General features: G+C 38.6%; 1 protein-coding gene across 1 annotated transcript in view; it reads right to left on the bottom strand.

The window, feature by feature from the left end:
* The window catches only part of SLC9C2 (solute carrier family 9 member C2 (putative)), a 99,634-nt gene that overhangs the window by 61,634 nt on the left and 11,303 nt on the right, over positions 1 to 26,697 (bottom strand). The window contains exons 3-9 of the mRNA XM_055418727.2: positions 26,038 to 26,166; positions 23,833 to 23,998; positions 19,154 to 19,270; positions 17,893 to 18,054; positions 11,506 to 11,605; positions 5,804 to 5,947; positions 3,357 to 3,525 (exon numbers count right to left, since the gene is read on the bottom strand). Of these exons, the coding sequence (XP_055274702.2) occupies positions 3,357 to 3,525; positions 5,804 to 5,947; positions 11,506 to 11,605; positions 17,893 to 18,054; positions 19,154 to 19,270; positions 23,833 to 23,998; positions 26,038 to 26,166 (987 nt within the window). The remainder of the gene's footprint in view (positions 1 to 3,356; positions 3,526 to 5,803; positions 5,948 to 11,505; positions 11,606 to 17,892; positions 18,055 to 19,153; positions 19,271 to 23,832; positions 23,999 to 26,037; positions 26,167 to 26,697) is intronic.

Genomic DNA, 26,697 nt, shown 5'->3' with positions numbered 1-26,697 from the left:
ATGCTGTAAAGAGCAATACTGCACAAGAACCTGTTAGGTCCATGAACCAAGGCAAGTTGGAAGTGGTCAAACAGGAGATGGCAAGAGTGAACATCAACATGTGAGGAATCAGTGAACTAAAATGGACTGGGATAGGTGAATTTAACTCAGATGGCCATTCTATCTACTACTGTGGGCAAGAATCCCTTAAAAGAAATGGAGTAGCCATCACATTCAACAAAAGAGTTCAAAATGCAGTCCTCGGATGCAATCTCAAAAACAACAGAATGATCTCTGTTCGTTTCTAGGGCAAACCATTCAACATCACAGTAATCCAAGTCTATGCCCCAACCAATAATGCTGAAGAAGCTGAAGTTGAACAGTTCTGTGAAGAACCTACAAGACCTTCTAGAACTAACACCCAAAAAAGATGTCCTTTTCATGACATGGGACTGGAATCCAAAGTAGGAAGTCAAGAAACACCTGGGGTAACACGCAAATTTGGCCTTGGAATACGGAATGAAGCAGGGTAAAGGCTAACAGAGCTTTGCCAAGAGAACGAACCAGTCATAGCAAACACCCTCTTCCAACAGCACAAGAGAAGACTATACATGGACATCACCAGATGGTCAATGCCAACAGATTAATTAAATTCTTTGCAGCCAAAGATGGAGAAGCTGTATATAGTCAGCAAAAACAAGACCGGGAGCTGACTGTGGCTCAGATCATGAATTCCTTATTGCCAAATTCAGACTTAAATTGAAGAAAGTGGGGAAAACCACTAGACCATTCAGGTATGACCTAAATCAAATCCCTTACGATTATACAATGGAAGTGAGAAATAGATTCAAGGGATTAGATCTGATAGAGTGTCTGAAGAACTATGGACGGAGGTTCGTGACATTGTACAGGAGGCAGGGATCAAGACCATCCCTAAGAAAAAGAAAGGCAAAATGGTTGTCCGAGGAGGCCTTACAAATAGGTGTGAAGAGAAGTAAAAGGCAGAGGAGAAAAGGAGAGACATATCAATTTGAATGCAGAGTTCCAAAGAATAGCAAGGAGAAATAAGAAAGCCTTCCTCAGTGATCAATGCAAAGAAATAGAGGAAAACAATAGAATAGAAAAGACTAGAGATCTCTTCAAGTGATAGAGGGATACCAAGGGAAAGATACCATGCATCTTTTCATGCGAAGATGGGCTCAATAAAGGACAGAAATGGTAGGGACCTAACAGAAGCAGAAGATATTAAGAAGAGGTGGCAAGAATACACAGAAGAACTGTACAAAAAAGATCTTCACGACCCAGATAATCAGAATAGAGTGATTACTCACCTAGAGTCAAACATCCTGAAGTGTAAAGTCAAGTGGGCTTTAGGATGCATCACTACGAACAAAGCTAGTGGAGGTGAAGGAATTCCAGTTGAGCTATTTCAAATCCTAAAAGATGATGCTGTGAAAGTGTTGCATTCAATATGTCAGCAAATGTGGAAAACTCAGCAGTGGCCACGGGACTGGAAAAGGTCAGTTTTCATTCCAGACCCAAAGAAAGGCAATGCCAAAGAATGCTCAAACTACCGCACAATTGCACTCATCTCACATGCTAGTAAAGTAATGCTCAAAATTCTCCAATCCAGGCTTCAACAGTACATGAACTATGAACTTCCAGATATTCAAGCTGGATTTAGAAAAGACAGAGGAACCAGAGATCAAATTGCCAACATCCATTGGATCATAGAAAAAGCAAGAGTTCCAGAAAGACATCTCCTTCTGCTTTACTGACTACGTCAAAGCCTTTGACTGTGTGGATCACAATAAACTGTGGAAAATTCAAGAGATGGAAATATCAGACCACCTGATCTGCCTCTTAAGAAATCTGTATGCAGGTCAGGAAGCAACAGTTAGAACTGGACAAGAAACAACAGACTGGTTCCAAATAGGAAAAGGAGTACGTCAAGGCTGTATATTGTCACCCTGCTTATTTAACTTATATGCAGAGGACATCATGAGAAACACTGGGCTGGAGGAAGCAGAAGCTGGCATCAAGATTGCTGGGAGAAATATGAATAACCTCAGATATGCAGATGACACCACACTTATGGCAGAAAGTGAAGAGGAACTAAAGAGCCTCTTGATGAAAGTGAAAGAGGAGAGTGAAAAAGTTGGCCTGAAGCTCAACATTCAGAAAACTAAGATTATATAGCATCTGGTCCCATCACTTCATGGCAAATAGATGGAAACAGTGGCTGACTTTATTTTTCTGGGATTCAAAATCACTACAGATAGTGACTGCAGCCATGACATTAAAAGATGCTTCCTCCTTGGAAGAAAAGTTATGACCAATGTAGACAACATATTAAAAAGCAGAGACATTACTTTGCCAACGAAGTTCCAACTAGTCAAAGATCTGGTTTTTCCAGTAGTCATGTATGGATGTGACAGTTGGACTATAAAGAAAGCTGAGTGCCAAAGAATTGATGCTTTTGAACTCTGGTGTTGATGAAGACTCTTGATAGTCCCTTGGACTGCAAGGAGATCCAACCACTCCATCCTAAAGGAAATCAGTCTTGAATATTCATTGGAAGGGCTGATGCTGAAGCTGGAACTCCAATACTTTGGCCACCTGATGTGAAGAACTGACTCATCTGAAAAGACCCTGATGCTGGGAAAGTTTGAAGGTGGGAGGAGACATGGATGACAGAGGATGAGATGGTTAGATGGCATCACCAACTCAGTGGACATGACTTTGAGTAAAGTCCGGGAGTTGGAGATGAACAGGGAATCCTGGCATGCTGCAGTCCATGGATTGCAAAGAGTTGAACACGACTGAGCGACTGAACTGAACTGAACTGAATATTAACTAGATCCTTAATTCAAACATTTATAAAATCTTTTTTTCCTTAATATATTTAATAAGCATTTCAGTTTTTACTCTGATGCTATAGGAACTGGAATGCTTTAGACAGGGTACTGGTTTTTTCATACCTTCTGACAGCTCTTGAAAAACAGCATTTGTATGTTCAACAACACCTATTGAACGTTTATTAAGCTGTCAGGTGTTTTATTAAGCATCATTGCGATCCTCAACTTGAAGTCCCACAAGTCTAAAAAACTCACCCAAGATCACTCAACCTGTGAATGGTGGGGCCCAAATTCAATCCCAAATGTATCTGACTCCCACAGCCATCACCATTACTTGATATTTGGTCCCTTTCACACCGTCAACATAAACTTTCCTCCATAAGTTCCTTTCTACTTAAAAGAATGCATTCTCCAAATCTAATTTTTTAAACGGTTAGCTTTTATTATTGGGTACTATGAAAAGTGCTACAAAATAAAAATGAGTAAATATGAATAATCATGGGATATGATTTTTCTTACCAGCTGTGGTGACTTTACTCTTTGTTCAGCCTGGTTATGAACTTCAGGAGCCAAGAGTAAGCTAAAAACTCCTTTAATTCCAGACCATGCTATAACAATTCCCCACCTCCAGTTGTACTCATAACTTGAATGCATCAGAATAGGGCTCACTAACACAACAGTAACAAACCTGTTGAAAGAAAAACATTTAGTTTAAATCACACCTTATGTATTCATGTGTTTTGGGTTTGTTTGTGTTTTTTTTTTTTTGGTATGATTGATACTATGTAGTAAATACTAAATTTCATGGAAATTTTTTCAGAAAAGAGAAGTCAATCCAGTTTATTGTTCAAACTTTCTGGGACTAACCAAATCTACTATCTAAATTTTGCATATAATACTCAAATCTTGAAAAATAAGGCTAGAAGTTCTATACAAGTATAAGAAATTATCATTAATACTAATGTGCGCTGTTTAGGATTTTGGTAGTAAATCCCTGCAGGGAAACTTCTTCAGATAACATTGACAAGCTCCCTGGAAGGTCATGACAGGATTCAGAAATTAGACCAGGAGGCCCTGTCATGAGGAAAAAGTAAAATCATTGTAGACACTTTAATAAATTTAGCTCAACCAAATTTTTTTGAGCTGCTACAAGAAAGTGAAGGTGAAAGTCGCTCAGTTGTGTCCAACTGTTTGCAACCCCATGGATATACAGTCCTTGGAGTTCTCCAGGCCAGAATACAGGAGTGGGTAGCCATTCCCTTCTCCAGGGGATCTTCCCAACCCAGGGATTGAACCCAGGTCTCCCGCATTGCAGGCGGATTCTTTACCAGCTGAGCCACCCCAAGAATCATACACTAAATCACAGAAATAATTTCAATTCCTGCCTCCTTTCACTATAGATTATTTTTCTATAGGACTCTATGCTAAAATTTAGATTCTATCTGTAACAGACTTGTATCTCAATGTCCTTAAATGAGATTTCAGCAGAAATACAATTGATATATTTCAGCTTCAAAAAAGATATTGCCTTATCAGTCACTTAGCTATGAATTTCATAAGACAATTTAGAGGATTCCTGTTATCTACAATTTGCCAACTATAATATATATAATTAGTTTGGGCAAACTCTTCATGATCTACAGGTCCCCCTGGTCTAATTTCTGAATCCTGCCATGACCTTCTAAGGAGCTTGTCAGTGGCTCAGACAGTAAAGAATCTGCCTGCAATGCAGGAGACCTGGATTCAGTCCTTGGGTTGGGAAGATCCCCTGGAGGAGGGCATGGCAACCCATTCTAGTATTCTTGCCTGGAGAATCCCCATGGACAGAGGAGCCTGGTGTGCTACAGTCCACGGGGTTGCAAAGAGTCGGACATGACTGAGTGACTTAGCACAGCACAGCACCTCCACCTTGCATTTAAATTAAGTCTTTTGCAAAGTAATTAGCAACATTTTCAGCCTTACTAAACAAATTTTCTCTAAAATACCATTGAGTCCAGATGAAATAGAACAACTGATGTCATTTCCTAATATCAAAAAGAGAAAGGCAGTTTAGCAAAGGCTCTGGGGTCAGTCTACTTAGGTTCAAATTTAGACTTTTATTACTATGAAACCTTAAGCAAGTTATTTAACCTCTTCAAGCCTCAATTTCTTAATCTGTAAAATGGAAAAATAATAGTCACTGAATTGCCTCAAAGGACTTTCATGAAGATTCAACTAAATGAAGTAACATTCATAGGGCTTAGAATGATGTTTAGAGGGTGGTCCGCACTTAACACATGCTAGCAATGATTATGACATCCAGGCCTTTGTTTGACTCACCGTCTCCAAAACATTTTTCTCAATAAGTCTCTTTACAGCATAAAGCAAAGAGGAACTAAAGAGCCTCTTGATGAAGGTGAAAGAGGAGAGTGAAAAACCTGGCTTAAACTCAACATTCAAAAAACAAAGATCATGGCAGCTGGTCCCATCATTTCACGGCAAATAGATGGGGAAACAATGGAAACACACTTTATTTTCTTGTGACAGACTGTGCATAGTTAATGTTAAATAAATGTCTTTATCATAGTTATGACAATAATAAATGATGATGAAGTCAACAAAATGTTAGGAGCCATTAATCTGGTTCCTGGGGTGCTCACACTTTAACATTTTGAAACAGTTTCCTGCATCTCATCTCCAGAGATTCATATCAGTTAAATGGGATGGGCCCATGAATTTGCATCTCTATCAAGCTCATGAGTTATGTTGATGCTGCTGTTCTGCCCCTTCTCTCTTTACAGATGAAATCTTGAAGATTAAATAGACTTTCCCTCAGTTGTACAGCAAGCTATTGTCAGGACCTTGACAACAATACAGGTTTCCTGACTGCATGTCCATAGTTCCTTTTGCTATAACCCACTTCTCAATTCTAATTCTGGACTTCAGAACATGAGTCCAGTAAGCAAACTTTAAATTATAATCCTTACCTTACAAAATTCACTGTTACAAATAAGATAAACGTGAAAACTACAGTGTGAAATTGAAAATATATGACTTTTCCACATCCAATTACGATGCCAAAGAAAGTGTATATTAAATGTTGGAATATACACGAAAACATTATCAGAAACCTAGGATAAATGGAAAGGAAATCACACTTTAAGGGATGTGCTTTTTTTTTAATAGTTTCTTTTTCACATAAAAGCATCGATCACATATCTACCATTCTTGTCTTAGTAGAGGTCTTTGCCTCCATCACCGCTACCATCAACATTTAAAAACTATTTTGTTGGAATCAGAAACAGACTCACAGATACAGAGAACAAACTAGTGATTACCAGTGGGGAAAAAGAAGAGCAAGATAGGAGTAGGAGATTAAGAGATAAAAACTACTATGTACACCAGCCCCGAGCATCCTGTATCATGCATTGAACCTGGACTGGCGATTTGTTTCACATATGATAATATACATGTTTCAATGCCATTCTCCCAAATCATCCCACCCTCGCCCTCTCCCACAGAGTCCAAAAGACTGTTCTATACATCTGTGTCTCTCTCCGGGCTAGTGCACTGGGATGAACCAGAGGGATGGGATGGGGAGGGAGGTGGGAGGGGGGTTCAAGATGGGGAACACATGTACACCCAGGGCAGATTCATGTCAATGTATGGCAAAACCAATACAATAATGTAAAGTAATCAGCCTCCAATTAAAATAAATAAATTTTAAAAAAAACTACTATGTATAAAATAAATAAGCAGCAAAGATATATAGCACAGGAAAATATAGCCATTGCTTTATAATAACTCTAAATTGAGTAAAAACTATAAAAATATTGAGTCACTACATTGTATTATGTTGAGATTAATAAATATTATAAATAAACTATACCTAAATAAAAATTAATGAATTTCATTAAAAGTATTTTGTTGGAACTAAAATACATCATTTCATATTCCCATCACCCTCATCACACCTATATCTGTGAGTTGCCTCTCTCGCAGCAGAGTAGTAAGAGTGAGGCAGAAAAATAAAGATTCCTCTCCCCACCAAGTCGCTGATGTGGTGATTTTGCTGAGGTAAGTTGGCAGCATATCCATGTCAGACCCATGACTGAAACCACAGCTGAGGCTACTGTAAGGAGACCCCTGTCTTGTTAACTTTGACTTTGTAATAGCTGACTGGATCCCCTCAACATGCTCTACACTACTTCTCCCTTTGTGATTTGCATGAAAGTCCCAGTATTCTTGTCTGGAGAATCCCATGGACAGAGGAACCTGGCGGGCTACAGATCACGGGGTCACAAAGAGATGGACATGACTGAGTGACTGAGCAGGTACACTTACACCCTTATCATTTTTTTTAATTTATTTTTTTAACTGAAGGATAATTGCTTTACAGAATTTTGTGGTTTTCTGTCAAACATCAATAAGAATCAGCCATAGGTACACCCATGTCCCCTCCCTCCCAAACCTCCCTTCCATCTCCCTCCCCATCCTACCCTTCTAGATTGTCACAGAGCACCTGTTTGAGTTCCCTGAGTCATATGGCAAATTCCCATTGGTTATCTATTTTACATATGGTAATTTAAATTTCTATGTTAACTCTCTCCATACATCCTGCCCTCTCCCTCCTCCCCTTCCCCAGGGCCCATAGGTCTGTTTTCTATGTCTGTTTCTCCATTGCTACCCTGAAAAGAAACACATCAGTACCATCTTTTTAGATTCCATATATATGCATCAGTATATGATATTTATATTTCTTTTTCTGACTTACTTAACACTGTATAATAGGCTCATTAGAACTTACTCAAATGCATTCCTTTTTATGGCTGAGTAGCATTCCATTGTATATATGTACCACAGCTTCTTTATCCACTCATCTGTCAGTGGACATCTAGGTTACTTCCATGTTCTAGCTATTGTAAATAGTGCTGCAATGAACATTGGGGTACATATGTCTTTTTCAATTTTGATTTCCTCAGAATATATGCCTAGTAGTGGGATTGCACTGGAGAAGGAAATGGCATCCCACTCCAGTGTTCTTGCCTGGAGAATCCCAGGGGCAGGGGAGCCTGGTGGGCTGACGTCTATGGGGTCACACAGAGTCGGACATGACTGAAGTGACTTAGCAGCAGCAGCAGCAGTGGGATTGCTGGGTCATATAGGCACACTCACGCCCTTATCTTGAAGGTCTCTTCTGTCTGATTTCTCATCTACCAAATTCCTAAAGATGCTGTGAGGCTGACTCTAATCCCATACTCTTCAGGAAAAATATTCTCAGCATGCTCGCTGGACGCAATCCTCCTCTGAGTCCCCACAGTGCCAGTCATCTACAACACTATGGTTCTCAAGCAGAGAAGCACATTAGAACCACTCAAATTGCTTTCCAAAAATCTACATGTCTTGTGACTTCCCTGGCCTTCCAGTGGTTAGGATTTCTCCTTCTAATGCAGAGGGTATGGGCTAGATTTCTGGTTTAGGAGCTAAGAACCCATGTCTTGCAGCCAAAAAACCAAAACATAAAACAGAAGCAACATTGTAACAAATTCAAAAAGACTTTAAAAATGGTCCACATCAAAAAAAAAAAAAAACTTAAAAGAAGCAAAAACAAAAATCTACACATCTAGCCCCACCTCCAAAGATTCAGTGCTTAGGGCGTGGGGCTGCTCTGGCTCCATGTGGTATCACACCCGGGTCTGGGCCAGGTCTGACTTGTACAATCAGATCCCAAGTCCTGCCCCTTCTTGAACCCCTCTATTCAGACCTCCCCTTAGGCTGGGTGACCATCTGTCTGTCCCACAAACCAATCTCCCTATAGCTAGGCTTCAAAATCTACACTGGGAAAGAAGTGTTAGGAAGCCTCATTTTAGCTGCAGATAGAAACCATGTTCTCTGATACACCATTACTCCAATCAAGCGGACAGTCCAATTCTCTACCTGACTCCTGTTGCTTAATTCAGTTGATTCAGAACTCCTAGCAGAAAAGAGTATCAGTGGGACCTCAAACCCCAAAGCTTAGTTTTATCAAAATTCAGAAATGATGGCATAACTGACTGAGTAGAATAATTTTTAAAATGTCTCCACAGGACCTTAATAAATGCTTTACACACAGTAAGATCCTAATAAAGATATAATTACTTATACTTATTCATAGTCTCTTAAATAAACACATCCATCATTTAACAATGAGTGTCTTCTGAGAAGGGACTTATTTTCAAAGCCCCAAACCTAGGATACAATGTCCAGGCCATAGGAGATAATAAGAAAGGCATGATTGAACATATAAGAGAATAAACAATTAAATGAATAGAATGAGTAATTTATAATGATGCTGACAGACAGCATGATTGAGCTCAGAAAACTGTCCAAAATTCAGACAAAAAGGATATGTTCTATGAACTAGTTATTTCTAAGCTTCTGGTTTTTGAAAATCAGTAAAGCATCATTCACATATACATAAGACTAGAATAAGCTACAGAGACCATTTTTTTAAAAGTTTGCAAAGTAATCTTTTTTTAAAGTACCATATTCCATGACTGGAATTTCATGAGAGAAATGACATTTTATTTTTTTTATATTTTTTATTGGAGGCTAATTACTGGTTCCAAATAGGAAAAGGAGTATGTCAAGGTTGTACATTGTCACCCTGTTTATTTAACTTATACGCAGAGTACATCATGAGGAATGCTGGACTGGAAGAAGCACAAGCTGGAATCAAGATTGCTGGGAGAAATATCAGTAACCTCAGATAGGCAAATGACACCACCCTTATGGCAAAAAGTGAAGAGGAACTCAAAGGCCTCTTGATGAAAGAGAAAGAGGAGAGTGAAAAAGTTGGCTTGAAGCTCAACATTCAGAAAACAAAGATCATGGCATCTGGTACCATCACTTCATGGGAAATAGATGCGGAAACAGTGGAAACAGTATCAGACTTTATTTTTTTTGGGCTCCAAAATCACTGCAGATGCTGACTGCAGCCAGGAAATTAAAGACGCTTACTCCTTGGAAGGAAAGTTATGACCAACCTAGATAGCATATTAAAAAGCAGAGACATTACTTTGCCAACCAAGGTCCCTCTAGTCAAGGCTATGGTTTTTCCCGTGGTCATGTATGGATGTGAGAGTTGGACTGTGAAGAAAGCTGATCGCCGAAGAATTGATGCTTTTGAACTGTGGTGCTGGAGAAGACTCTTGAGAGTCGCTTGGACTACAAGGAGATCCAACCAGTCCATCCTAAAGGAGACCAGTCCTGGGTGTTCATTGGAAGGACTGATGCTAAAGCTGAAACTGCAATACTTTGGCCACCTTATGCGACGAGTTGACTCACTGGAAAAGACTCTGATGCTGGGAGGGATTGGGGGTGGCAGGAGACGGGGATGACAGAGAATGAAATGGCTGGATGGCATCACCGACTCGATGGACATGAGTTTGAGTGAACTCCGGGAGTTGGTGATGGACAGGGAGGCCTGGCGTGCTGTGATTTATGGGGTCGCAAAGAGTTGGACACGACTGAGCGACTGAACTGAACTGAACTGAATTAGTTTACAATATTATATTGGTTGGTTTTGCCATACATTGACATGAATCCGCTCCGGGTGTACATGTGTTCCCCTTCTTGAACCCCCCTCCCACCTCCCTCCCACCTCCCTCCTCCCCTTATCCTCCCTCTGGGTCATCCCCGTGCACCAGCCCTGAGCATCCTGTATCATGCGTCAAACCTGGACTGGTGATTCCTTTTACGTATGATAATATACATGTTTCAGTGACATTCTCCCAAATCATCCTACCCTCACCCTCTCCCACAGAGTCCCAAAGACTGTTCTAATGAGGTGGATGAAACTGGAGCCTATTATACAGAGTGAAGTAAGCCAGAAAGAAAAACACCAATACAGTATACTAACGCATATATGTGGAATTTAGAAAGATGGTAAGCTTAACCCTGTATACGAGACAGCAAAAGAGACACAGTGTATAGAATGACATTTTAAACATCAAAAACTATGAAGGACATAATTTCAGAACAAAAAATAGTCCTTTATATTAAAGCAACAAATCTGCATGGGAAAACTCAGGACAATGACTTTTTTTCTCATTTCAACACTGGCTTTCATCCAATGTGAGAATTTATACACTAGACTATGATTTGGTACGAAATAATTCTGAGACAATTCTATAATTTAGCACAGCTGCTCAGAGAATGGCTAATGTATTTGTCTGAGAACACAGAAAAATGGCTTTTACTCTGTCCACAGATATCCTTATTACACCAGAGGTAAAGTGAGATTTAGAGTTTGCTGGTATTGCACCTTTCTGCTACTTCTCTTTTTCAGCTCTTTCCGTACTATGATACTGTCATTCAGGTATGTTATGTAGAAAACAAAGGAATAAAGTAGTTTATAAACTTCTCACAATTCAATTTTTAACAAAGAGTTATAAGAAGTACTATGATATCTGAGCCACTGATATTACATTATTCATAATAGGAATATCAATTCATAATAGGAATGTCAATAATTATTGGTAACAATAATTGGTAACAATAATAATTGGTTCTTTTCAAATATGACTGGCAGTAAAATTAAAAATTAAAAGATAGAAAAGTTATAAAAAGAAATTTTATTATTTTTGTGAAGGCATTTAAGCACTAAACTTCTATGAGACCTATACCAAGTACAAAATATGAGACTTACTTAGTAATTATCAACTTGATCCTCGGTTTAAAGCTTAAGGAATCTAAATTTAGTCCTATAGTGGCTAAAGCAACTGTACCTGACATTCCCAAATATTCCACTGAGGAGAAAAAAAAAGAATAAAATTAGTTGTGTTCAAATCTGTACATGGAGCTACTTCTCGAGTGATGAATTGGGGAATTTAAAACAGTCAATAATTGCATTTCTTAGAAAGTTGCTTAAAGGGATTGGCCTAATCCTTAGACTGGGGATTGACAAACTTCCTCTGTGAAGGGTCATACGGTAAATATTTAGCATTTGCAGGTCACATGGTCCTAGTTGTAACCGTTCACCTCAGCCATTCTAGCGCATAAGCAGCCACAGGTAATACGTAACAAATGAGCACCCAATAAACAATGGACATTGAAATTTTAACTGCAAATAATTTTTACATGCTGCAAAATATTTTTATTTTGTTTTTTTTTTTAATGTAAAAACCATTCTTAGCTCATAGGCAATGCAAAAAAAATAAGCATATTTGGCTAGTTTGCCAACCCCTGCCACAGACCATCCTTGAGGACAAAGCTAATGAAAAATAAGTCTAACAGCCTCTCCCTAGCACCTCAAGGACTCTGTGCTGCATGTCCTAGGGGTTGTGGCCCAAGTTCAGTGCTTTCTTGGTGACTGCAGGTCCTCAAGCCTACTGTTTTTTTTGCGTGATATAGGCTCCCCCTTGTAATTCCCTGGGCTCTAAACAAATGTGTCAATGCAGTCTGAGGCAGGAAAACCAACTATGAAGAATGGTTGAACACCATCAATACCAATAGTCCTGAAGGTTACAGAGCCTTCAAATAGCACATTATAAACGTCAGACAGAAGGAAGGGAAAGTACATGCAAGGTCAGAGTGGAAGCCATTTAAGAAGGGCAGAGCTAGTTGCTCTGGGAATGTCACCGCGCCTTTCTCCATTAGTGTCCCTGTATCTGTAGAATGAGTGTAAAAGAATAATGCCTCACAGAGTTGTGAGAATAAAATCAGATTACATGAAAAGTGCTTGGCATACTTTTAAAACAAGGGATAAATGGTCATCATTATTATTGCATTATTATTTTTAATATTCATTTTACTGTTTATTAATTTGAAGAGGATTATATTATTCTTTTGATTTATCTAATCACTTAAAGCCACTTTAGATTTCTTTTAACATACTTATTTAACTGAATTTAACATAAATAATCAATGACAATAAACCAGCAGTATTAGGGACTGTGATAATAGGAAAATTATTCCTTGAAATCTTATTTCCAATTTCCTATAACTCAAACTTTGGATTTTAAAGCTTATAGTTTTTTTAAGTAACAGTCACTACACTTAGAGGAAACATCTGCTACAAGGAAACCACTAAGTAACTTCATTTTTAAACTGATATTATTTAGTATAATCCCAATGTAACAAGAATGAATAGTGTAAATGCATACATTAATACATCTATGTACATATGTATTTTTTGAAAACTGAGTACATATAACAAAATGTACCACTGGTAAATTTATGGGTAATTTCTTCTTTGACTTTTCAGATTTTTTCCAAAATTCTACATGGAATATGTATTAGTTTTAAAATTAGAAAAACAAAGTCTTTTGAAAATTATAAATGTTATTACTTTAAATGGTATTTTAAATGTACAAGCAGGGGGAGAGTCACAGAACATGTAATAAAGAAAGTAATTTTCATCAGCACAAACCCAAGTTGTTAAAAATAGAGTTTGTAAAGTTTTTCTCATTCACTTGTAAGAAACCATCACAGGAAACTGATGCCACAGGAAAGTGGCTCTCTCTCTCAAACTCTCTCTTTCTCTCTCTGGTTTAGAAAACGTGAAGGTCCTTCTAATAAGAGAATCAAAGGGATTTTGTTTACTAAAAACAACAGGATTCAGGAATGGATGTTTCCCAACAAGCAAATGTTAAGGTCATGACTAAAGTCCTTTGACATTTATAGCCTAGACCAATTGTACTCATCTCACACGCTAGTAAAGTCATGCTCAAAATTCTCCAAGACAGGCTTCAGCAATATGTGAACCGTGAACTCCCAGATGTTCAAGCTGGTTTTAGAAAAGGCAAAAACCAGAGATCAAATTGCCAACATCCATTGGATCATTGAAAAAGCAAGAGAAATCCAGAAAAACATCTATTTCTGCTTTATGGACTATGCCAAAGCCTTTGACTGTGTGGACCACAATAAACTGTGGAAAATTCTGAAAGAGATGGGAATACCAGACCACCTGACCTGCCTCTTGAGAAACCTGTATGCAGGTCAGGAAGCAACAGTCAGAACTGGACATGGAACAACAGACTGGTTCCAAATAGGAAAAGGAGTACGTCAAGGCCGCATATTGTCACCCTGTTTATTTAACTTATATGCAGAGGACATCATGAGGAACACTGGGCTGGAAGAAGCACAAGCTGGAATCAAGATTGCTGGGAGAAATATCAATAACCTCAGATATGCAGATGACACCACCCTTATGGCAGAAAGTGAAGAGGAACTAAAAAGACTCTTGATGAAAGTGAAAGAGGAGAGTGAAAAGGTTGGCTTGAAGCTCAACATTCAGAAAACTAAGATCATAGCACCTGGTCCCATCACTTCATGGGAAATAGATGGAGAAACAGTGGAAACAGTGTCAGAATTTATTTTTGGGGGCTCCAAAATCACTACGGATGCTCATTGCAGCCATGAAATTAAAAGACACTTACTCCTTGGAAGGAAAGTTATGACCAACCTAGATAGCATATTAAAAAGCAGTGACATTACTTTGCCAACCAAGGTCTGTCTAGTCAAGGCTATGGTTTTTCCAGTGGTCATGTATGGATGTGAGAGTTGGACTGTGAAGAAAGCTGACTGCCAAAGAATTGATGCTTTTGAACTGTGGTGTTGGAAAAGACTCTTGAGAGTCCCTTGGACTGCAAGGAGATCCAACCAGTTCACCCTAAAGGAAATCAGTCCTGAATATTCATTGGAAGAACTGACGCTGAAGCTGAAACTCCAATACTTTGGCCACCTCATGCGAAAAGTTGACTCACTGGAAAAGACTCTGATGCTGGGAGGGATTGGGGGCAGGAGGAGAAGGGGACGACAGAGAATGAGACGGTTGGATGGCATCACCAACTTGATGGACATGAGTTTGAATGAACTCCGGGAGTTGGTGATGGACACGGAGGCCTGGCATGCTGTGATTCGTGGGGTCACAAAGAGTCGGACACGACTGAGTGACTGAACTGAACTGAACTGAATGACATGAAAAAAGAGTGAGAACAGTCCGCCTTGGCACAGGTAAGAAAGGAATGCATTATTTTAAAACAATAAAACTGACTAAAAGCTGTTTCCATTCACCAGAAATTCTGACCAATGCCACTTGATAAAATATTCCTTCTGCTATAACAGACCCCTCTCAACACCACTCTTTGCTGTACCTCTGGTCTAGACTTCCATACACAACCCATCATTTTACCTCTCTTGTTGTACCTCTGGCCTAGACTTATACACAATCCATCATTTTACCTCCCATGCTGGACCTCTCGCCTAGACTTACACACAACCCATCAGTTCAGTTCAGTCGCTCAGTCGTGTCCGACTCTCCGCGACCCCATGAATCACAGCACGCCAGGCCTCCCTGTCCATCACCAACTCCCATCATCTTATATGAATTATATGATGACTCTCTTAAAGTGCCTTTTATACACTAGGGTTTCCCTGGTAGCTTAGATGGTAAAGAATCTGCCTGCAGTGCAGGAGACTGAGTTCGATCCCCAGGTAAGGAAGATCCCCTGGAGAAGGGAATGGCATTCCACTCCAATATTCTTGCCCAGAGAATTCCATGGACAGACCATGGGGTCGCAAAGAATCAGACACGACTGAGTGACTAATACTTGCATTTTTGAGGCTTCCCTCATAGCTTAGTCAGTAAAGAATCTGCCTGCAATGCAGGAGACCTGGGTTTGATTCCTGGGTTGGGAAGATCCCCAGTAGAAGGAAATGGCAACCAACTCCACTATTCTTGCCTGGAGAATCCCACAGACAGAGGCGCCTGGCAAGATAGAGTCCATGGGGTCCCAAGACTAAAATTTTTTCCGTGGGCTGATATATTAACATTGTTAGCTATACTACCTGTCAACCAACAATGTTCCAATGTGCCTTTTGTCTATGTGGCAATGTCTGTGCAATTTCCTGACTATTTTATTTTATGAAAAAAGAACAAATGTGCTGACACAGGTGATTTCTATAACCCCAGGTACTGTGGATTTAACGAGACAAAAATGGAAATTACTACATGTGCTCAAAGAGATGAGGTTTGAACCTCAATCAGACACTCCCTGGATTCAAGCCAGTTAACAATGTGTTTGTTAGTGAAGAAAAAAATAAAATTAGATAACAAGACAGAAATGTCACGTTAGAGAATGTATAAATAAAAATTTTATCTATGTCTAGCTTTCTGGCAATGGAACTTCTCCTTAGAACTGTCTGTTCCTGACTTTTGTTGTCAGGATCTGATTAAGTATAAGAGGAGAGAACGGCCAGAAAATTGTTTTTAATTCCTGAAGCAGAAGAAAGTGTAATGGATGAGGGAGCGGGTATTAATTTCCTGGGGTTGTTACCAAAGTATCTTTAACAAGAATTTATCATCTCACAGCCTGGAGGCTAGGGGTCCAAGATCAAGGCTTTGTAGCAGAGATTCCTTCTGAGAGCAAGTGAGGGAGCATCTACTCCAGACCTCTCAAGCACTTGACCGAGAGCACCTACGTGAATTAGGAGGAAAGGAGAAAGGAATCACCATTTATTGGCTGCCCTACCTTGAGCCCAGTGGCATGCTGGTAAATGTTTATCAGCAGCAATCTGGGTGGTAAAAAAAAACAAACAACAGTTGATTGTGTCTGCCAATTTCCATGGTCCCACTATGGCCTATTTCAAGTTACACCCACATTATGTCACTGTGGACAGTGAGATGTAGACAGAGATGTGTCCACAGAGATGTGGACAGTCAGCTCTCGTGAGCCGGTCAAAGTTACCTCCAGGATGCCAGCATGAGTGAGTCACATGACACATATTACCTCACTAACGCCTGGCACGCCCCTCTAAATTAGGCTGTATTATATCACATTTATAGATGAGGAACTAACTGAAGTTTAAAGAGGTTGAGTAATACTCCAAAGTTACCAAGCTAATAAATCATAAAGCTCAGGTTTAAAGTGAACTCTGCCTAACTTTCAAGCTCTTTAAGGACTAATAGTTTACTCAACTAACATGTGTTTAATTATTATTGGGCCTATGGCAAGCATTGGGCTTGACTCAGGGAACATAGAAAAGATGATAAATATAAAGATGGATAAAAGACAGCTCTGTCTCAAGGAACTTACAGTCCAAGGGGGAAAAAAAGGAAATATTAAATTAACTTTTTTTCTTCAGGCACTTAAGGCATTCATAACAGGGACATAAGGGAGGGGGAAAATGAAGAGAGCAAGGAAACGAGTCTTCAGTGAATGTTTTTCTGTAATTTTACTGATTTGGGGTGGTGAGCAAAAATAGGTAGCACTTTATCGTAGAGAAAGCAGTGCTGTTTGGTAACTAGAGGTGAAAAGAGGAGTAATTAACCTCTTGATACCTGAGGCCTTTCATGGATGGAATTGCTCCACTGTATGAGCTAAGAGGAGAAGAAGAATTTGGCTATGTTTTTGCCATAGTTCCTATGGCTTTGGGGGACTGGTTACCTCAGTCAATGGATAAAAACTTTAGTTCTCAATCTCACTGGACTAAACTAGAAGATGACTTTTTGAAGGTCTCCTAGCATGAGGCACTCTGATTCCTGTGATTATTCCTCTGTCCTGCTTTTCTTCCAGAGGTAGATATACCTGATTTCTCCAACTCCTTTCCTGCCTCCTAGCCTCAGGTAAGGGCCGCCATTTCTACTGTCCCCTCAATCTGATACCCACTGAATGGGTACTGCTGAACTGGAAAAGATCTCAGGAGCTTCTCTCCTAGCTTTCTCGTTTTAGAGATGGGTTGCTAAGGGTCAGAGCAGAAATTGGCTCAGGTCTGTTTCCTCTTCCAGGGGACTGCCAGGGAATAAATGTAAGGTCAAAGGGTAGAGTTAAAAAAGAATAAGAGAGTAACCACATGGAGGAGGAATGCAAGAGAAGGAACATGGACTTGAAATTTAGGGGATGTTAAGACAGTCCAGGAAAGAGCTAAAGGTGGCAGAAAGATAGTATGACAAGACACACAAAGGAGCCACATTAAAAAAAAAAAAAAAAAGCAGAAAAGCTGTTGGAAGGAAGCTGGATTCAAGAACAAGGGAAAATTAAAAAACATAAAATACACATCAAGGATGGAATTTTTGTATCTGTTTCTGTCTTACCAATGTAGAAAGTCATATACACCATTGAGATGCAAAAAATTATATTGGTTAGTGTATTGCTGAACAGGTCAGTCAATATAAACTGAATGATCCTTGCACACCAATATCCACATGCTATGCTCCCCAAAACATCCAAGGTGAGGCCCACGATTACATGTAACTCTAGAAAAAGGAAATAAGAAAAAGAAAGGTGAAATATAATTTTTTTTCTTTTATTAATAGCATGTGGGCAATGCCCGTTGGTTTGCTCTTGAGATTTTGAATGGGGACTTTGTTCTTCAGCAGATGGAAGTTTCCCATGAAAGCCCGGCAAAAGAGGCTTTCTGGGGATACATTTCCCCCACAGTCTGCAGCTTGAGGTTTGCTTATCTGGGGACAGCAGACTCAAATGCTCTCAGGAGTTAGGCAAAGAGCATAAATGTGGGTTGGTGATGGACAGGGAAGCTTGGTGTGCTGCAGTTTGTGGGGTCGCAAAGAGGTGGACACGTCTGAGTGACTGAACTGAACCGATAAATGTGAAAAACTCATCTGGTGAGTGAATAATGAGCCAAAATATATTTAAATACAATTTTTTTTTTTTACAAACTATGTCAGGGCCAAGCACACCATGCTCAGGATCCTCACCAACCTGCAGCCTATTTGCAACTTCTGCTCATTATCACTTCTAGAACCTGACTCCGCAGTACTAATTTCACCCTCAGACTCAAACTCAGGACCAAGCCAATTCTTTTTTTTTCAACTGGAGGATAAATGCTTTACAGTGTTGTTTCTTTCTGTTGTATAACAATGTGAAAATCAATTCTTAACATTCACTCACTGAGATCCAGATTGGTCTAGGAAAGAGGTTAATCTGAGCTAGATGACACAACTGTATGTGCGTGTGTGCGTGCATGTTGAGAAATATGAAATCATTTCTTTAACAACTTTCCCCTCTAATCTAAGGAAACACACAGTGGCAATTATTTTCTTGTTACCTGATATACTATTTTAATTGGTCCATAAGTAAAGAATAGGGGAAGCAGCTAAGTTAAGACATCTTGAATATATTTTAATTTTGGTATGAATTAAAATGGACTACATAAGAATGATTTTAGAAAATACACAGATGGGACTTCCCTAGTGATCCAGTAGTTAAAACTCCACCTTACAATGCAGGGAGCATGGGTTCAATTCCCAGTGAGGGAGCTGAGGTCCCACATGCCATGGAGGGTAGCCAAAAATTTAAAAAAAAGAAAGAAATAGAGGGAAAAAATGCTCTTACCTCTAAAGTTGGACATCTGAAGTATGCTTCTCTGAAAAATTGCAAAAAAAATGGATGTGAAGCCACAGGTGATCATTGATTCTCCTCTAATGATATCAGTATATATCTTAGAAATACCTGGAAATGGAAATATAAAGTATAATTTAGTACGGTGCATGAAAATGATGCTCTTTCACGGGAAATACAAAAACAGAAGAGAAGGAATATGCTAGAAAAAAAAAAAAAGAAGGCAGTCATTACTGTGATGGACCTATAAGATAATCACGATCACCATTTTTTAACTTCTTCATTGTGCCTTCTGTATCTCCAATGGCAAAGGCACATGGTGATGGCACATCTTGAAGTGTTCATTGCCTCAAAGCATGCTAGAACTTCAAAATGAGACAAAAGACTTCTCATGTCACTACATTTAGCTTGAATAAATATGAATCGTTAAACTCCAAAAGAACCACATTTTAGAAATAAGTGTAAAATATGACCTAGCAATTCTGCTCCTAGACATATACCCAAAAGAGCTGAAAACATATGTCCACACAAAAATTTGTACATGGACAGTCATAGCAGCATTTTCATAACAGGAAAAAAGTGGGAACAACACAAGGTCTATCAGCTGCTAAACAGATAAATATAGGTGATCTATCCATATAATGGAACATTGTTGCTGCTAAGTCGCTTCAGTCATGTCCGACTCTGTGCAACCCCAGAGATGGCAGCCCACCAGGCTCCCCCGTCCCTGGGATTCTCCAGGCAAGAGTACTGGAGTGGGGTGCCATTGCCTTCTCCGAAAGAAAGCTGAGTGCCAAAAAATGGATGCTTTTGAACTATGGTGTTGGAGAAGACTCTTGAGAGTCCCTTGGACTGCAAGGAGATCAAACCAGTCAATCCGAAAGGAAATAAGTCCTGATTATTCGTTAGAAGGACTGATGATGAAGTTGAAACTCCAATACTTTGGACACCTGATGCGAAGCACTGACTCATTGGAAAAGGCTCAGATGCTGGGAAAGATTGAAGGCGGGAGGAGTACGGAGGACAGAGGATGAGATGGCTGGATGGCATCACTGTCCTGATGGACATGAGTTTGAGCAAGCTCCGGGAGTTGGTGATGGACAGGGCAGCCTGGTGTGCTGCAGTCCATGGGGTCACAAAGAGTCAGACCCAACTGAGCGACTGAACTGAGTAGTAAATTTATTAGCAAATTTACTAATAAATCATTTAACTCTAAAATTTTAATAAAGATACAAATTAAATTCAAGTGTTAAAGACACATTTCAAATAAGAACACTAATTAAAAGACATGATGTTGTTTAAATGAAACTAAATCAGCAGTGGTGGCATTAACAGTGGAGATTTTAAATTCAAGTCCAATTCTGAATCTTTGTTAAATTAAGACTGTGGAGAACCTCAGTTATCTACTTTTGAAATATTTCAATAGGAATAGCAATTCTTTAAGATTTACATTATCTCATTGATTACTCATTAATAACTTCATGAGGTATAAACTGTTATTACCCTCATTTACTGATGAGAAAACTGAGGTAAATATAGGTTAGGATATTTTCCCAAGATCACAGAGTTGGTAGGGGCTTCCCAGGTGACACCAGTGGTAAAGAACCTTCCTGCCAATGCAGGGGACACAAGAGACTTGGGTTTGATCCCTGGGTAGGGAAGATCCCCTGGAAGAGGGCATAGCAACCCACTCCAGTATTCTTGCCTGGAGAATCCCACGGGCAGAGGAGCCAGGCAGGCTGCAGTCCATAGGGTTACACAGAGTTGGACATGACTGAAGCGATTTAGCATGCATACATATAGTTGGTAAGGGGTAGAGGTGGAGTTATAACTTTCCCGTCTTCTAGCCAAAACACTAAGCTATTCTGCCTTTCATAGTACTAACCAAAAAGTGCTACTGTAAGCACAAAAATGAACAAAGTATATAATACTAAGCATGGTGACTGTCACATAGTCAACACTCAACATATATTAACTAGTATTTTGTCATCATTACCCTCTAATATACCTCAGAGCCTTTTCTGTCCTTGGGAAATATGTTCCCTTTTCATCTAGGTCAATTTACAACATGTCATCAACCAATTCTTCTCCAGCACCCATCCTTCACAGACCTGATCCTGTTACTCCATCTTAACTACAGGAGTTATATAGAGGAATCCAGTGTCCTCAGTGATTTCACGGAATTGCAGGCCAGCCCTGGACTTCTTTTACTTAAAAGCATAAACTCAAATTTAAGAACATATGACACACAGTGCTGCATTATGCAGCCTAATGTAAATACAAAATGATATAGAAAGAATTATACAATTACATGGTTTTTTAAAAGCAGCTATTTAATATATTTTGTTGCATTAAAATCCAAACTGATCACATTAAATGATACTTTTTTAATGCAAGCAGAAATGATCTGATGAAGATTCCATATTTTTCCCTTTGATATTTTGAAACACAAAATAATTAAAACATATAACTGAGGGTTCTCATTAGTATTACTATTTCTAAGATACTATGCATAATTGAAAAGAGCAGATCTCTGCTTTCCATTGTTTGATCTGAGTATATGAAATATCAGATTATAAAGATTCTATCTTTACAAAAACCCTCTGAAAGATAGGATAGACACCAGGATAATACAGAATTTCTGATAATTCAGTGCCTGATTATGGATCAATATTCGGGCTGTTTATTTCTTTTCTTTGTGTCTCATTATTGTAGCCAATTTTAATTTGCTTTCTTTCTTTAGAAAGCAAAAAAAATAAATAAAAGGCAAGGTAAATTATAATTATCTTATACTACTACTTGCTATTAATGTTGACTATGACAGAAGACACAAAATACTGGTTAAACAGGTTTGAAGATTATTGGCACATTTGATTTAGCTGGTCAAGAAATCCTTTCATTCTTCCCTCAGATTTAATAAGTCAACCAGGAGCAAGTAGAGCATAAGGTTTTCTGTATAAAGTTTTGAATTTGATGTATAGTTATTTTTAATAGCAAAATACCACAAGAATTACTCCCTACATTTTTATTGGCTTAATGTGAACTAACTTATATTCACTAATTCACTGTAAAGTTTTTAAAAGGATATAATAAAACAAAAAATCATCTGTAATTCCATGACCCAGATAAAGCCATTTGAATGCTGAAGGCTTTTTCAAAGCATATAATTCCTTTTACTTAAATTTAGATCATACTAAAACTTTGTATTTTATCCTTTACAAGCTCCCAGTCCAGATTCATTTTAAAGTAAAAACTGTTTGAGCCTTTGTGTTCTTTTAAAATAGGTAATAGACAGGTTCCTTTTAACTTGTATGTGAACATCCATTATTTTTTTCAGTGAGTCAGTCCACCTCAGACTCAGACTGTGCAGGTTTCATAGTGCTCCAGAGCACCACATCAAATGAAGAAACACTCACACTGTAGGAACTGTTTTGTATATTACTCTGGCAATTTTAGGCACATGGCAAAAAATAAATATTTTTCCTTAAAAAAGATAATGTATTACAACAATTAGACAGAGGATCATTTTTATCTAATTCACACAAAGGTAAAGACATCATTGAATCCAGAACTATGTACCATCTGAGTATAACTGGCATAAAGAAAATATCAACTAAGAGTCAAATACCTTTAATAGTTTTCTTATAAAGAAATAGAAGAATTTCTACTCTCTTTTTGAAAAAATTTTTGAATATATAAACTGTAATAAAAAAAGTTTATAGTTTATTAGAGCCTCTTACAGTTAAGAGATTGCAGAAAGGGAAGCAGGAAGATAATGAGGTGAATAAAATAAGTGGCAAATACAAATGGCTTAGAGAGAAAAACAGATGGAGAAAAGACAGAAAAATATTGTACCTACAGAAAAAAATGAGAGAGAAAAAGAAGATAGGATCAGACTCTTTGAGAAATATCTGGTGACAATTTATAATATCACCAGCAAAAGTGTCAAAACATCTTGTTTTCTCAATTGTAAGTATAAATGTGTATAGAAGGGGATATCACCTGCCAAAAGGTAGGTGTCCCACCCTAATCATAAGGTGATATGTTTCTACTAAATATAACTGAAACCTTAAAATTGGTTAATTAAATATTTATGAGTCAAAATCAGAAATAACAGCATCTAACCATGTTATGTTTTTTTACTGCTGTGTTAATAAAACACGACAACAGATATTTCAGAGTGAAATTATCTTTTACCAAATAATACAGAAAGTACGTCAGAACCCCTAGCCCTCTTGGGAATAAGGTTTTATTGAATAACATATTTGCCAGAGTATACTTTCACCTCATTTCTTCTAAATAAGCTCCCTCTCCCACCTGCCTAAAGTCAGCTGCTTTAAAATTAAGGCCTTTCTAACAAGAAGTACCCAGGACTTAGAAAAGTGCTGCAAAGATATAGTGCCAAGTCTCTAGCCTGTGGCTTAGAACTCAATGGATTGGAATAAAATACCAATTTTAATCACCTTCTAGAAAGATAACATTTTCTCCTTGAAAAAAATTGAGATTATTTATCCCAGGTCCTGGGTTGCTTTATTGACTTTGCATACTCTATCTCCAAGAAAAACAGCACAAAATGGCTACTCTGCTGAATGCTCAATTCACTCAAGAATATTATCAAAAGGAAATTTATCCTCATATCTTCAAAATAACAGATAGAAATAAATCCAACATACCAATGGTTTTCAGTGAATTCACAGAATAAATAGGATCTGTAATGCCAATGGCCATGCTAAAGAGGAGGCAAGACTGCAAATCCCATGAATATTTATTGAATTTCAGAACCATATATCCAATTATGATGAATGTTGTAACAAAGCTAATTAATCCAGTTAAGAAGACCTGTGAAACCAATTCACAATACAGTATTAAATTTAACACCTAAGCATGGCATGAATGCATTTACTCATGTAAGAATCAGATCTTGCTATATATTTTATACAATTACTAGGGAAGATAACTTTAAAAGGTATTCTGGTTTACCCGCCTCAACGAAACCATCCCTTCCAAATGATTCTACCTGACTATGAGAAGACCAATGCACCAATCTTTCTTGTTGCTATTCAAGATTAATAGTTTTCCACATCAAAATGTTCTAAGATGGAGTGCGAATTTTTCTTGCTTCCATACAAAGCATTTCCTTGTTTCCACAGTGATGATCTATAGGGTTCCAGGCAGGCAACAGTGGACGAAAACTACATGCCAACTGACTTGGTTCCCTTATTAAGGGATTTCTGGAAAAATCCATAGTTAGCAAACTATTGTATACATTTCGTTGCCCAATAGGCTTCTGACACTACCACACCTGTCAGGGATGCCAGGAAATGTAGCACTATTTCACACTCAGCCCACTACCATACTATACATACAGTAAGTCACTCCATTATTGAGAAAGAAAGGGACAGGCAATCAACAATGGCTGCCTTAAAAAGAGCAACAGAGTGCAAAACTTTTAAACCAGAAGAAGGGAAAAAAAAAAGAATAAAGAAAAAAAAGTTTTAAAGAATAAAGAAAATTGAATCAATTGACTGAGAAAGGGAAAAAGAATGAGGAAAAGCAAAGGCAAAGCATTATAAAAGTACAAAACCACATGGGACAGATAAATACAAATATATTTCTTTTGATCTTAAAAAAATTTATCTTTCATTTACATACAGTAAAATCCACTCTCTGATTGTATAGCTATACGAGTTTTGACAAATGCATGTAGTCAGGTAAACACGACCACAATGAAAAAACAAAACAGATCCATCACACTCAAAAATTTCTTCATGCTGCCACTTTATTTCTTCCCTCATCCTGCTCCCTGGTAACCAATGATCTGTTTTCCAAAGTATTGTTTTGCCTTTGCTATAAGGAAGGTCTATGTATGGAATTCTATTATTTCATAGGTACCCTTCTAGCCTGGTTTCTTTCTCTTATCATGCTGCTGCTGCTGCTGCTGCTAAGTCACTTCAGTCGCGTCCGACTCTGTGTGACCCCATAGATGGCAGCCCAGCAGGCTCCCCCGTCCCTGGGATTCTCCAGGCAAGAACACTGGAGTGGGTTGCCATTTCCTTCTCCAATGCATGAAAGGGAAAAGTGAAAGTGAAGTCACTCAGTCGTGTCCGACTTGTAGCCACCCCATGGACTGCAGCCCACCAGGCCCCTCCATCCATGGGATTTTCCAGGCAAGAGTACAGGAGTGGGCTGCCATTGCCTTCTCCGTCTCTTATCATAATACATCTGAAATTCTTCCATATTCTACTTATCAATATTGTTTCTTTTTTATTCCTGAGTGAAAACACTAAAGACTTAAACATGTGGGGTGAAGCTAAAAAGTTACTATTGGAAAACTTCAAACTTTAAAAGCACAAACTAACAACAATAAAAGAAGCTAAAAATCAATCAACTAATACCTAGCTCAAGATATTAGAAAAAGTACAGAATAAAATCAAAGAAAATAAAACAGTTTGAAAAGAAAAATAATCTTGCAAGCATGATTAACGAAAAAAGAGGAAGGCATAAATAAAACAACCATAGCAGTGAAAATGGACAAATCTACAGACACAGCCGAGAGGCAGTCAGAGGTGGGTTCGAACCCAGGCTCTGCCATTGGTCAGTCTGGTGACCTCTGAACTATAGTTGGCTAATATGTGAAATGGAGATGATATTAACTCAGTGCCTTAGTCACAGTAACTAATCTTAGTTACAGATCAGCAAATACTTATTCCTTCTCCCTCCCCTCAACTCTGCACAGCAAAAAGAGTCAAACAACTAAAAATGTGAGATTGGTGAAATATTAATGTGAGATTGGTGAATTATTAATCTCTCTAGACAGATTCTCTGTCAACATGAATAAGGAATAATGGACTGTACTTGGTCTTAAAATGTGTTCTTACCTGCCAAAACACATTCTTGAGTATATAGAAGTCAACATCCAAAGCAGCCATAAATATAATTAAAGGTGAAAAATAACAATAAAGTGAAAAACTTGGTGTTCTTAGAAGAGGGTAGACGACTTGGTGCATCTAAATAAACAAAGGCAAACAAAAATTACTTTGTTACCATTTTGAAGTATTAGAAACTAGGCTGATGATCTGCCAATCAATATGAATTTTACAATATCCCAATTTGCAACAAATGGGAGATAATCTACAATGCCAGTCCTGGGGGTCTTGTGGTAGATTTCTTGATCTAACCATCCACATGAGGCAAATGCATAGTCCTCTATTCACCAGAAATATGTGTGACTTTCAGTTCAGTTCAGTCGCTCAGTCGTGTCCGACTCTCTGCGACCCCATGAACCACAGCACGCCAGACCTCCCTGTCCATCACCAACTCCCGGAGTTCACTCAAACCCATGTCCATCGAGTCGGTGATGCCATCCAGCCACCTCATTCTCTGTCGTCCCCGTCTCCTCCTACCCCCAGTCGCTCCCAGCATCAGAGTCTTTTCCAGTGAGTCAACCCGTCGCATGAGGTGGCCAAAGTATTGGAGTTTCAACTTTAGCATCAGTCCTTCCAATGAACACCCAGGATTGATCTCCTCTAGAATGGACT

The sequence above is a fragment of the Moschus berezovskii genome, chromosome 17, assembly GCF_049115385.1.
Source record: "Moschus berezovskii isolate FMDL1 chromosome 17, NW_MosBer_1.0, whole genome shotgun sequence".
NCBI lineage: Eukaryota > Metazoa > Chordata > Mammalia > Artiodactyla > Moschidae > Moschus > Moschus berezovskii.
Note: the sequence above shows the minus strand (reverse complement) of the source record. Positions and strands in the feature narration are given on the sequence as shown.